The 12,621-nt window shown below is 42.5% G+C and overlaps 1 protein-coding gene across 1 annotated transcript in view; it reads right to left on the reverse strand.

Moving 5' to 3' along the window:
• LOC127608198 (neuroligin-3-like) overlaps positions 1-12,621 on the reverse strand; it is a 238,327-nt gene that overhangs the window by 143,072 nt on the left and 82,634 nt on the right. The window contains exon 4 of the mRNA XM_052077159.1: positions 12,302-12,361. Coding sequence (XP_051933119.1) covers positions 12,302-12,361 — 60 coding nt within the window. The remainder of the gene's footprint in view (positions 1-12,301; positions 12,362-12,621) is intronic.

Below are 12,621 nucleotides of genomic sequence, written 5' to 3' on the forward strand. Positions count from 1 at the left end.
CTCATTTCTGTTCCATTTAACCAAAGCTCAATGTTTATATTATTAGGTAGGAGTTAGATTACATTTAGTTTCTAGCTAGGGAAAAATAACAGGCAGTCAGACAGTACCAATTGGAATAAGAAAAAAGAAAACACTTTTGGCATGTGAATGTGCTAATAATGTGTGTCGAATGCCTTCAAAGGTGCTCTGGTGCCAAAACTGACAGCACCCCTGAACTTCTGATCCAAGAATTTCCCCAAGTTAAGCATATGGGCCATAATATACTCTTAAAGTTGCTATGTCAAAACTAATCCAAATATGGTGAAACAGCCACACCAGCCCTGGGACCAAAGGGGAAGAGTCAATTCTAGGCCATTTATACCCAGTGCATTGAGTTGAGGCCAGCGGCGGACTGGGAAGAAAAAGTGGCTCGCAAGTGATTGATTGACAGACTGACCAGCCCCATGCTTAACATTACACACACACACACACACACACGTGTGCGTGAACACATACATTTATTTATTTAATCTTTTTTAAATTGCAAACGTCAATGTTCCACATAATAAAAGACGTTGACAAATGCAAACATACATACGCGACAGAGATGTTGCATAAAACCAAATACTTTGCTCAAAACACACCGTGGCCAAGCCTAACAATGTGTTTGCATGCACACGAAATATATTGACACAATTTACTGGGCATCGATGCACACTACCAACACTTTTTATACTCAGACTTCTGAATGCAACACACGTGCCAAGGTGGCACGTGTACTTACTACGTGACAAACTTAGCACGCAAGAACATGTAAATGCATGAAAATTAGTCAATGGTTCAGAAACGTAAACGATACGAGATGACATTATTTATCTTAAAGAATACATCACACTGCATTTTCGACAGGATTAGGAGGTGATTGTGTTATCAGGGCTTCACAACAGCCATTAAGCCGCAGCATTCCCAGAATGCTTTGTTGAAGCTAAAATTACCACTTGTGAGTGTTTATTGATATGTTAATTTCTGTAAATTTCCCCAGTGTGTGACAAATAAAGGCTATCTTAATTTGTTATTTTGTCAAATCAGGGCATCATATAGTTACAGGGGGGTTATTCCAAGTTATACATTAAATTATTGTGACTCCTGCAAACCCGCTAAGTAACACAGTCAGTTAGTCAAGTTAAGTGAAGCTATACTTATCGTCTTTGTGACTAACAGAAGACGGAGAGGTAACGATATCCTCTCGATCCTATTCCTAGTGGTCATATCGCGACACTTCTTCCCCTTCAGACCAACCGGCTGCTTCCGACCCAGGAAAGCCCCTCCTCCCCTGTAGGCCAGCCCTCCCCTGGTTGGTGATCCAACAATTGGTAAAAGGTACCTTTCACCAAACTAGTGGTGAACAGCTCTTAAGCCTATCCAAACCCAGCTTCAACCCAATTTCTGTGACTAGATAATAAATAATGATTAATAATATAACATTAATACAACCTTACATAAATAATGGCATTTCTTTACTTGTGAATTAAATATTCATCTTCCGAGCCGCTTGATCCTCACTAGGGTCGCGGGGGGTGCTGGAGCCTAACCCAGCTGTCTTCGGGCAGTAGGCGGGGGACACCCTGAATCGGTTGCCAGCCAATCGCAGGGCACACAGAAACAAACAACCATTAGCACACACACTCACACCTAGGGACAATTTAGAGTAGCGCAATAATATTCATATTGCAGTATTCACCACCGATATCACACTTTTTCCAGTATCGTGCTGCTTTATCCTGAAGAGCAGCAAAAATGGGACAAAGGGAAAATGCTGAGGCCTCCCATGTCATCATCATGCATGTAGATGCGGTGAACGGAAGGCTTGCTTTTAGGGAGAAACTTGGTCTACGGAATTCTACAATACAGTGTTGTAGTTGTATGAAAGCCTACTAAGTTTTTGTGACAGTCTTCCTTGAGCTGAGAAGACAAGTTGTGAATAGTCCCGCTCACAAGTGCCAAAAACATAGCAAAGCGTGTCTTTTAACAGGACGTAAGGGGGCAGAATCTTTCGAGTAAGTACTAGATTAATTGGGCTTCTGGCGGGCCATGATGCCCAACCGCTTAGTCAATATTCTACTTGTGAAAGTGAAACCCAGTCATTTATTCCCTCTCCTCCCCCATGTGCCTCTCTGTCTGCACCTTTGTAGCTTTGCCATGATCCAACTCGAATGAAATCAGTCACATATCTGACATCAAGAACGGGTTTGACACAGCGAAGTGGTCTAAGACAGGGGCGGGTGAGAGATAAATGTGGCTGGCTTTCAGCATTTGGTGAAACTCGCTGGCTGTCAGTGGCTAGTAACTGTGGCGGGGTCGAGGCTGAGTTGGGGCAGCGGTGAGAGCAGCTACTGGGTGACACTGTTCTAATGTGGCAGGACATGACATGCATCCTACTGTGATATTCTTGTCAGGACAAGGTTCACACTTCAGTCTTGACAAGTCCACGACTGGCTTTTTTCACATTTAAAAGTAGCAGCATTTTTTTTTTCTCTCCTTGCTGTGGAGCTGCTTGAAAAACATTTTGGGTAATTGCAGCAAATTATACAGCTGCTACAAGTCACTGACAAGATTTGGAATGTCACAAAATATGTGCTTCTATTCCCTTTCATCCACATCAAATGAGTTACGCTGTGTCTATGTGTGTGTATGACTCGGCCTTGGAGGGAAAAGTGCTGAAGTGAAGGAACACGGTGTGACAAATTCCCTTCTTTTCGTTCAAAAACTAATGTAAGCATGCGTAAGAAAAAGGTTTGTCACAAGCCAGTTGACTTTCAGAGGTTGGCATCCATCATCACCGTCCAGTTTCAGTTTGTTACAATCACAGTGTTATTTTGACATTTCCATGATTAAATCTGGTGTGTCTTGCGGACTAAAAAAAAACAAAAAAACCTGGCATGGATGCTCACACATCGAAGAAGTATAAAAGTGAATGCCTTCTCGGTGAATCTTTGCATCCCTACTGCGCGAGTAATGGCAGCAATGTCCTTTGGGTGAAGGTGACTTCCTGCTTGGCTGGTGGTTTAAATGTGAGGTTGGTGTGGTGTGTTGCAAAGAAAAGAGAGTCGAGCCAAGGACAGATGACGGCTGAGAAAAATAATGTGAGGGGACCCCAAGTTTCCTGGAGCTATTGCTGTAATCCCTAACACACACAGACCGATGTTTGCCCCCAGAATGTACTCAAGAATGGGTTTCTGTCACCAATGCAAACCTGAAAGCTGTCATATTATAAAAACAGACTCAAAGCAACAAACAGGTAAGATGTTGTGAGGGAGTTAGTTGCTCCTGAAATATGTGATATATTTTATTAGATACTCGTGGCCAAAACAACACATTTATGAATTTTTACTTGAAACTGGTATAATGTGACAGATCCCGATAAGGTTACAAATTTAACTGATTTTTTTTTCTTCATTGTTTAAGTCCATGTGCGTTGTGGCCGAGTTGCGCATTGATCCATCATTTACTGCAGACGTAGCTTTGGTGTAAAAAGCACACAATATTGTAACGTGCAATGCCACTCCTGGTGTCACCTAACTTAAAAAAAAAGGAGTCCATGAAATAAATCTGACGGCCATGTGTAAGATTGACTGGTCTTGCAGGCTTTAGAGTTTATGTCCGCGTGCTTGTTCTTCACCAATTATTTTTTGACACTTGAGGGAAAAGGGCAAGAGGAAAAAAATTGTGGGTTGCTAGCGGCCTGAGGTGAGTCCACCTGTCAAATCTACCAGTCCATTATTGAACCTGTTTTAGTCCTTGAGTGATTTTGCAAAATAAAGGCACTCTTTGGTATGTATTGTTGATTGAATACAGCACGAATAAACTACAATGTAATTATCTAAGGAGTGGTTAAGACTGCAACAAAATAATAGAGCTTTTATCTGGAAGCACAGGATTGAATCCTGTTGGCTTCAGTTGTTTGTGCTAATATTTATACACACTCATATTCCATGGAGGTTTCTGGTGTGTGCAACGTGTACATAGGTCGTCATTTCAATATGCCTGAGAAAGAAAAATCTACGTGAAGTGATTTTTTTCATTGGCAAAATGACATATATAAGGGTCTTTAAAAATCAACCTACTAAATGTTGACGTGAGAGGTTATCGATGGCAAGTAAGTATGACATCAACGAAGTTTGAAGGGTCTTTGAGGGAGGAGCAAAGGTTAGCTTGTTTTTCTTTTATGGCTTTCTCAAACGACATGACATTTGTGTGGTTCACGACGGCAGCGTGGTCAGACGACCAGATAAATATTCCTCTGTGTCTTGGGCCGGGCACAACATCACACTAGAATTCCGTCACCAACGAGACTCTGCCCAATCTTTGCATGCTTCTGTCAAGATTCATTCCACCGGCGCATATTTGTTGACGAAGTAGGACAAGTCATGTTGACAGAGGCATTTTGTGTGTTGGTCCTTATCAATTAAAAAAAAAGAAAAAAAGATCATACGGAACCATTTTTGGATGGTGAGGAGGAGAGGGCGGGTAAGACCGTCTATTCTCCAAAAAGAACTTAAGGGAACAAATTTGTTTAATGACACCACCATGTACTAATCAGCTAATAGCATTGCAGTTCGCAAACATACGCTTACTCTCCAATATTTTCAAGTTCAAGTCACTTTTTAAATACTGTGGACGACATAGTGATTGTAAGATATCCTTTATTTGTCCCACACTGGGGAAATTTACAATTGTATATGCCATATCCAGTTTCTTGTCATAAGTAGTAGAGGGATGTCTTCCAATTGGTCAATGCCGAAGAACTGACCGAAAGATGACGTAGGACATGGCACACTAAGTGGCAAGACGAACAAAAATTCGGTCACACTGAGAGTGTCATTGCTGCATCTACATGTTAACCGGTTCGTTGTTGTTTGATAGTTCATTCATTCATTCATCTTCCGAACCGCTTGATCCTCACTAGGGTCGTGGGGGGGTGCTGGAGCCTATCCCAGCTGTCTCCGGGCAGTAGGCGGGGGACACCCTAATCGGTTGCCAGACAATCACAGGGCACACAGAGACGGACAACCATCCACGCTCACACCCATACCTAGGGACAATTTAAAGTGTTCAATCAGCCTGCCACGCATGTTTTTGGAATGTGGGAAGAAACCGGAGGACCCGGGAAAAACCCACGCAGGCCCGGGGAGAACATGCAAACTCCACACAGGGAGGCCGGAGCTGGAATCGAATCCGGTACCTCTGCACTGTGAAGTCGACGTGCTAACCACTGGACTACCGGGCCGCCCTGTTTGATAGTTATGGTCAATTAAGCTTTCTTAAAGGTTTTAATCAGAGATGCAACTTTATTTTTCTAGTTGTGTATTTTTCACAGATTCCAATTCTCTTTTTTTTTCGTCAGACACTTCAGGTTTTCATCATTATCATCATAATAATAACAATGGTGGACCGGTCGTCAAGTGGTTAGCACGTCGACTTTTGAACAGCAGTGGCTCAAAAGGATTACATTTTTGGTCAGACATGAACAAAGATGTTGTACAAAGCAAGTAACACGTGAGTTCTAACTATCGTTATCCTTGTGCAATAGAATCAATGGCAACACCATGACACGTGGAGCTCGGCTGTGTTCCCCACCGCTGTAACCACAGAGAGATTCTGTCCTTACGAGCCGATCCTCGTTGCTTGGAAGCAAGTATTGTTTGTGCGTTCCAGTGCGTGCATGCTTTCCTTATTTGATGTTTTGGCTTGCACACTCACAGGAGGCCTTCTTTGTGACCGGAGCTGCAGCCAAACAGCAGGCAGACGGACTCACGGAAAGATTTACTTTTCATTAGTGGGAGCAACTTGGTACGCGGAAGCCATGTTGAGGATTGCTTCCTTTATTTCCATGGCCACTTATCCAAAAACAGCATCCGTGTGACTGAAAACTCGCACTTGCCTATTTGCAGTGTAATAATAGCCTCTGGAAAATTGGGTCTCTATTGTGGGACACCGTAAATCACGACGACTTGGTGCACACACTCATGTTGCCGCAGGGAGTCCGAGGCTGAATTTGAATAGACTGTGGCGGTGCCACTGGGTTGACTGTCATTCCGCAAGACATGAAGAGGAAAAACCGACAGGGATGCCCAGAGGGGCAGCCTAAGGGCCAGACTGACAGACAGAAATGACGTCCAGTATCTAAACGGGGAATTTTAACGTTTACCTTCCTTTACATTTACCTCGTTTTCCTTACCATTTACCCAAAGAAGAAATGATTTTGGATGTTTCTTTTTGTGCATTTTCACAAGCTGTTGTAAAACCTACTTTCAAACATGGCTCTTTGTGCTCTTGAGTGCCATTAAACTTAATCACAGAATAACGAATCATATTATGTTCACAGCAGGACTCCTTGAAAACTCTGTTTTGCAATCCTTGAAAAATGGCAAGGGCATGTTTTTATTTTCCTCAAGGTTACTTATGAGTAAGTAAGGGTTTCTGCCCTATTCTAATGACATTATTGCATATTGTGCTCAATTTTACTAAAGGCTCCTTATTTTCTTCTTGGTAAATGTTATAAATCAAAAAAGGTTTAAATCAAAAGGCCGTCAACTTGAAAGATTATATAGAAAAACTGGACTCGCCATTCATAAAGAAATGTACACTACCCACTTTCTCCATTACAAGGACTCAATATCCAAAGCCAAATCAATCTTCTACTCTGGATTAATCAGTTCCAATGAAGGCAACCCCAGATCACTCTTTTCACTCATTTCTAAACTCACTAAACCTGCTGACACTCTTCCCTCACATCTCTATTCCACTGATTTTTGTAATACTCTGGCCTCATTTTTTACATCCAAAATCCAACTTATCCACCAGCAACTCACCCCTTCAGCTGCTCCTAACCCTCCTTCTCCATTCTCCCCGGTTCCTACCCACCTATTCTCTGCATTCACATCCCCATCTGTCCACCAAATCTCCATCTTAATCCAGAAGTCCAAATCCTCTACTTGTCAACTTGACCCTCTCCCTACTGTTTTAGTCAAAGCTTCTATCCCGGCCCTCTCCCCTCTCATCACTAACATTATTCAAACTTCCCTCTCTACTGGCATTGTACCATCCCATCTCAAAACTGCTGCTGTCACTCCCATACTGAAGAAACCTGGCTCTGATCCCTCCGACTTGAACAACTTTCGTCCCATATCAAACCTTCCGTTCATCTCCAAACTTCTAGAAAAAACAGTAGCTGCTCAACTTCACACCCATCTTTCCTCCAATAAGCTCTACGAACAATTTCAATCTGGCTTCCGTCCCCTCCATAGTACCGAAACTGCCCTCCTCAAAATATGCAATGACCTTCTTCTCTCTGCTGACTCCGGTTCACTCGCCATCCTCCTCCTGCCTGACCTCAGTGCAGCCTTTGACACCATCTCTCACTCCATCCTCTTCGACAGACTCTCCTCCATTGGCATCACCAGCATCCCCCTCTCCTGGTTCCGCTCCTATCTTTCTGACCGCACCCAGTTTATCCAGCTCAAATGTTTTAGATCTCACCCCTTTCCCCTCACTTCAGGTGTTCCTCAGGGTTCTGTCCTTGGCCCATTGCTATTTCTAATCTATCTTCTTCCCCTTGGTAATATCTTCAGGAAACATCACATTCACTTTCATTGCTACGCGGATGACACCCAGCTCTACATCTCTACCAAACCTAATACCATACTTCCACCATCCTCCCTAACCAACTGCCTGCAGGAATTAAAATCTTGGTTCACCTCACATTTCCTCAAACTGAATAGCAATAAAACTGAATTCCTCCTCATTGGCACTAAATCCACTCTAAACAAAATAAACAATTTCTCCATTCCCTTCGAAAGCTCTTCCATCTCCCCCTCCCCTCAGGTCAAGAGTCTGGGTGTCATCCTTGATAGCACCCTCTCCTTCATCTCACATATCAACCACATCACTCGTTCTGCATATTATCATCTTCGAAACATCCACCGGCTCCGCTCTTCTCTCACTCCTCAGTCCACTGCTATACTTGTACACACCCTCGTCACCTCGCGACTCGATTACTGTAATTCCCTTCTGTTTGGTCTCCCTCAAAAAACCCTCCATAAGCTTCAACTGGTCCAAAATTCAGCCGCCCGCATTATCACACTCACACCATACATAAACCATATTACACCTGTCCTCCAACATCTCCACTGGCTCCCCATTTTACACCGCATTCAATATAAAATCCTGCTCCTCACATTCAAATCCATTCATAACCTAGCCCCTCCATACCTATGTGGCCTCGTCCATATTCCTACGCCTGTCCGCTCTCTTCGTTCCTCCTCCTCTGTCCTCCTCTCTGTCCCCTCTGCTCGCCTCGTCACCATGGGAAATAGAGCCTTCAGTCGCTCTGCTCCCCAGCTTTGGAACTCACTCCCAGCTGACCTTCGTAATTCAGACTCACTAACACATTTCAAATCCAGCCTCAAAACACATCTGTTTCGACAAGCCTATTCACTCAGACGATAAAGCCATTATTTTATTTATTTATTTATTTATTTTTGTTGTATTTATTTTTTCTTATTTGATGTTGTTTTTAACATTGTACTCGTGATTTTAACTGCTTGTTGTAAGGTGTCCTTGAGTTTCTAGAAAGGCGCCCACAAATAAAATGTATTATTATTATTATTATAAGGCAGGGGTCACCAACATGGTGCCCGCGTGCATCAGGGAGCACCCACTATGAGTAGCCCATGGACCTTTTCTAAATACAGCTCACCCGTGAAGTTATTCTTTGAAAATGATATTTTCACAGATTGAAATGAATCGATTATAGCACCTGATGTGTTAGAGAGGAAAAAACAGGAATCAGTGCACTATTTTAATCGAGAAAAATTCACTTGCATATCTGAAAAATGTGGTGACCATTGTAATTGTGTGAAATCATAGGCATGATCAATGTCTTAACATCTATCCATCTATGCATTTTCGATCCCGCTTATACTCACTAGGTTTGCGGGCGTGCCGGACCCTATCCCAGCAGTCTGTGGGTAGTAAGCGGGCTGCACCCTGAACTGGTTGCCAGCCAATCGCAGGGCACACAGACACAAACAACCATTCAAGCTCACACTCACACCGAGGGATAATTTAAAGTGCTCCATTAACCTGCCATGCTGGTAGCCTTTGCATGAATCATTCCCCAAAAAGTTATTTTGCTTTAGAAACGGTCAGTGACCCCTGTTATAAGGGATGTGCCAGGAATGTACATTTATTAGGAATGTGTATATATTAGGTTGTGTTTTCGCAGTGAATCCTTGACATTTCGACTCCCTACAGTTTGATCCACATTTTAAGGGAAAAATATGAATGCCATCGCACAAGACATATTTTAAGTGTGTTTTCATTTTTTGTGATACTACCGCAGCAATACAGGATGAACATATTGGACCATGGCAGTTAAGAGCAAGAGTGGTAAACCATTCAGTACAATATTTGAAGATCTCTTATGCAAGTTAGCCACACAAGAAACCAACGCAGTTTAGATCCAGATAGGAGGTAAGGGATATTTCTATTCATCATTTGGAAGACAATGAACATTACAGACATAGATGTGGCTATTGTGCTGTGTTGTTGTCCTTGAGGGCTAATATTTAGCATATTTTAGATGTCAACCTCCTCCATCACACCTGATTCAAAGGATCAGTTCATCAGCAAGCTTTGCAGGAGCCTGATAACAACCTTAATCATTTGAATCGGGTGTGTTGGAGCAGGGAAACAGGGAAAACATGCAAGGTAGTGGCCCTCAAGGACCGGAACTTGATACCTGTGTTGTAAATCTATTGTATACCAAAACATCCAGTATGTGTGCTTTCAGAGAACGCTCTTATTGTTCCAGTAAAAAAAAAAAGACTAAATCCAAAGCACATGTCCGTGAATTCGTAACATGGGGGAGGACAGCTCAAAGGAAGTGGGAAGGAGAGAATTACCCCCATATAGACAGACGGCCAACTGATGCAGCATATTAATGCACAGGCTGAGCGATGCAGATGCTGAGCGGCCAGACAAGACGGCAGCTCTGCACAATGAATGAGAATGTGCATGAGAGGTGAATTGCCAAAGTGTGAGTGAGTGGGAGTTCTCTGTGTGTTCTTATTCTACGTGCCCTTTAACATTAAAACAAACATTCCATTTCTTTCAGTGACATACGCGCTGCGTTCACCAGAAGGAGAATGCTATTACCCGCAGTAAAAAGCATGCTGCATCAAAAGGCGCGGCAGCTTGTGAGGAAATTTTGATTTGTGTCATGTTCAAATCCATCTTTCGGTGAATGGTGCCCCTTTTCAAGAGGCAATACTTTGGGGGAGAATAACAAAGAAACAGGGAAGGCCCTGCACATTGCTTCCTCCCGTCTTCCTGTCTTGGGCTGACACCTCAAAAAGAAATATTTTCCACTACAATGAAAATCATCTCGATCATGCTAAAGGATTGATGGCCAACACAGGCATTAGCTACAATGCTGCGGCGGAGATTCCACTGAGAGGGTTCTGTGCTTTCTACGGTGCTGTTCTGTAAATAACATTAGTTGCGCTCGGTAAAGAATAGACATGCCACAGTTTCAGTCGGGCTAGTCGTGCGTAGCTTAGAGACCAAGCCAGTGTGAACACGAGCGTTGGGACGAGCCAGACAAACAGATCGACGCATGTCAGCATTTTCCATTCGACTGCAGTTCAACAGTCACACATGCATGTGGACTTCTTTGAAGCGACGTAAAAGTGAAAGTAACTTTCCATCAGTGAGATGGGATAATAAATCCACCTCCGGAAGTGTCTTTTGCCTTCGTTCCCTCTTTAACCCTTATGTTCTCCAAATTAAAAAGGCCTTAAGTTACGCATTTTACAATTTTTGTAACGATGTATTCTGTCTTATACAAACATTCTTTCTTTTTTTTTCAAACACTCAAAATGTTCAGAGGCAATCTTTATTAGTTCTTTGGGATTTTTTATTGTTTATTTTTTGCAAAAGGAAAAAAAAAATCTGTCTGGAGGTCCCAACTAAGCCCTACTAACAATCCCGACCGGACGTGTTCATGTAAAATGCATTGGTTTGAAGCCTCCTGCAAAAAGGCAAACTCATTTGCGATCCTCTGGCGCCACCTAAAAGTTGCACAATTAGAATGACCTCAACCCAACAATGTGGCATGCATACGTCTGTCCAAGCGAAAACAAAGCGATTGACGTAAAAATCGCGTGAAATGCATGTTTACACATTAGGTTTACGATGCATTCAAAAATATGAATTATAATGGGTCTCTATGGTGCAAAATATGTAAATTGTGAAGATTAAGATATCAAAACGTTTTTTTATTATTGCTGCAATGCCTGAGAATTATCAGCCAGTGATGTCATGAAATTTAGGCCATTTTAGAACCCCTCCATAAGTTTCAGCTCTCTCGTGTTTTTCTGAATGCCTTTGCCTTTGATTCAAATACATCATTTTACATTTATCGCAAGCGGTGCACTACGAGGGTTAAGATCCAACCAGAGTCAACAATTTGGAAATTGCGGCATTGTCAAGGAACAAACTAAGGCGTCTTCCTACCCGATGAGCTCGCTTCTCAAAAGCCTCCTTTTCATCAAATGTGAACACAACACACTGTATAAAAAAAAAAAATCAAATTTCTGACAGTGCCTTATCTCGGTACTCAACATCATGCTTGCATCACACGCCTTGGAGTGGCTCACCATGGCAAAGGCCGGACAATATCAAGGGTTTGGTTAAGACTCCGGGACTTAAGCCATTTCTGTTGCAGCACAAGAATCATCTCTCATTCTAATCTCACTCAGAGATCCAGCCCGAGCCTGGAATATCCAAAGATAAATATGGAAGTGAACAATGCGATTGCTGAGCAGGAACATTCCATTTTCAACACCACTCGCGCCTCTAATCCTTTCCAGCGGTTCTCATGAACTGCCTCTTCTCATCTAAATCTGCTGTAGGACCTGCTGAGTAGACTGATATGACACCGCCGCCTCGCTTCCTCTTGGCCATTTATGCCACAATTGGATGGCTGACCACACCTCCAGTGGGGTCTCTTATCGCCACCTGTAGCCTTGTAACAACACCTTGTCAACATGGGACATTCATATGAGTTAAGCGGACTATTACCTTGGTTGCCACCTGATCTCATCCGACTCTCGTGCAATAACGCTCTTTAAATTCAGATGCTGATAACATTCATTCGTTTGGAAATACAATAAGGATAAATAAATGAATAAATGATACAAGGGGGAAAAAAACAAGAATTGAAATAACCATGCATTATCATTGTTCACCGTGGAAATACCTTCGTCTTCATCACCGTCGTTATCCATTAAATCCTCGCCCTGTTTTTTCGCATGGGAACCTGTTTGGTGAAGCAGGCAGAGACATAGAGAGGAACAGGCAATTTTTAAAAAATAAATAAATAAAAGCAACAACGCTAAGAATTTTGTGGATTATGTCATTGAAAATGCCTTCAATGAAAACTCCACAGCAGCTTTGAGATAACAAAGAAACATATTGAAGTGAAGTGAATATACCACTAAGGTCCAAGGAGTATTCGGACCACGCTAAAAAGTAATATATAGGAGCACGTTTTCAGAAAACCAACATCATTATCTAATC

This window comes from Hippocampus zosterae, chromosome 1 (assembly GCF_025434085.1).
Source record: "Hippocampus zosterae strain Florida chromosome 1, ASM2543408v3, whole genome shotgun sequence".
Taxonomy (NCBI): Eukaryota; Metazoa; Chordata; class Actinopteri; order Syngnathiformes; family Syngnathidae; genus Hippocampus; species Hippocampus zosterae.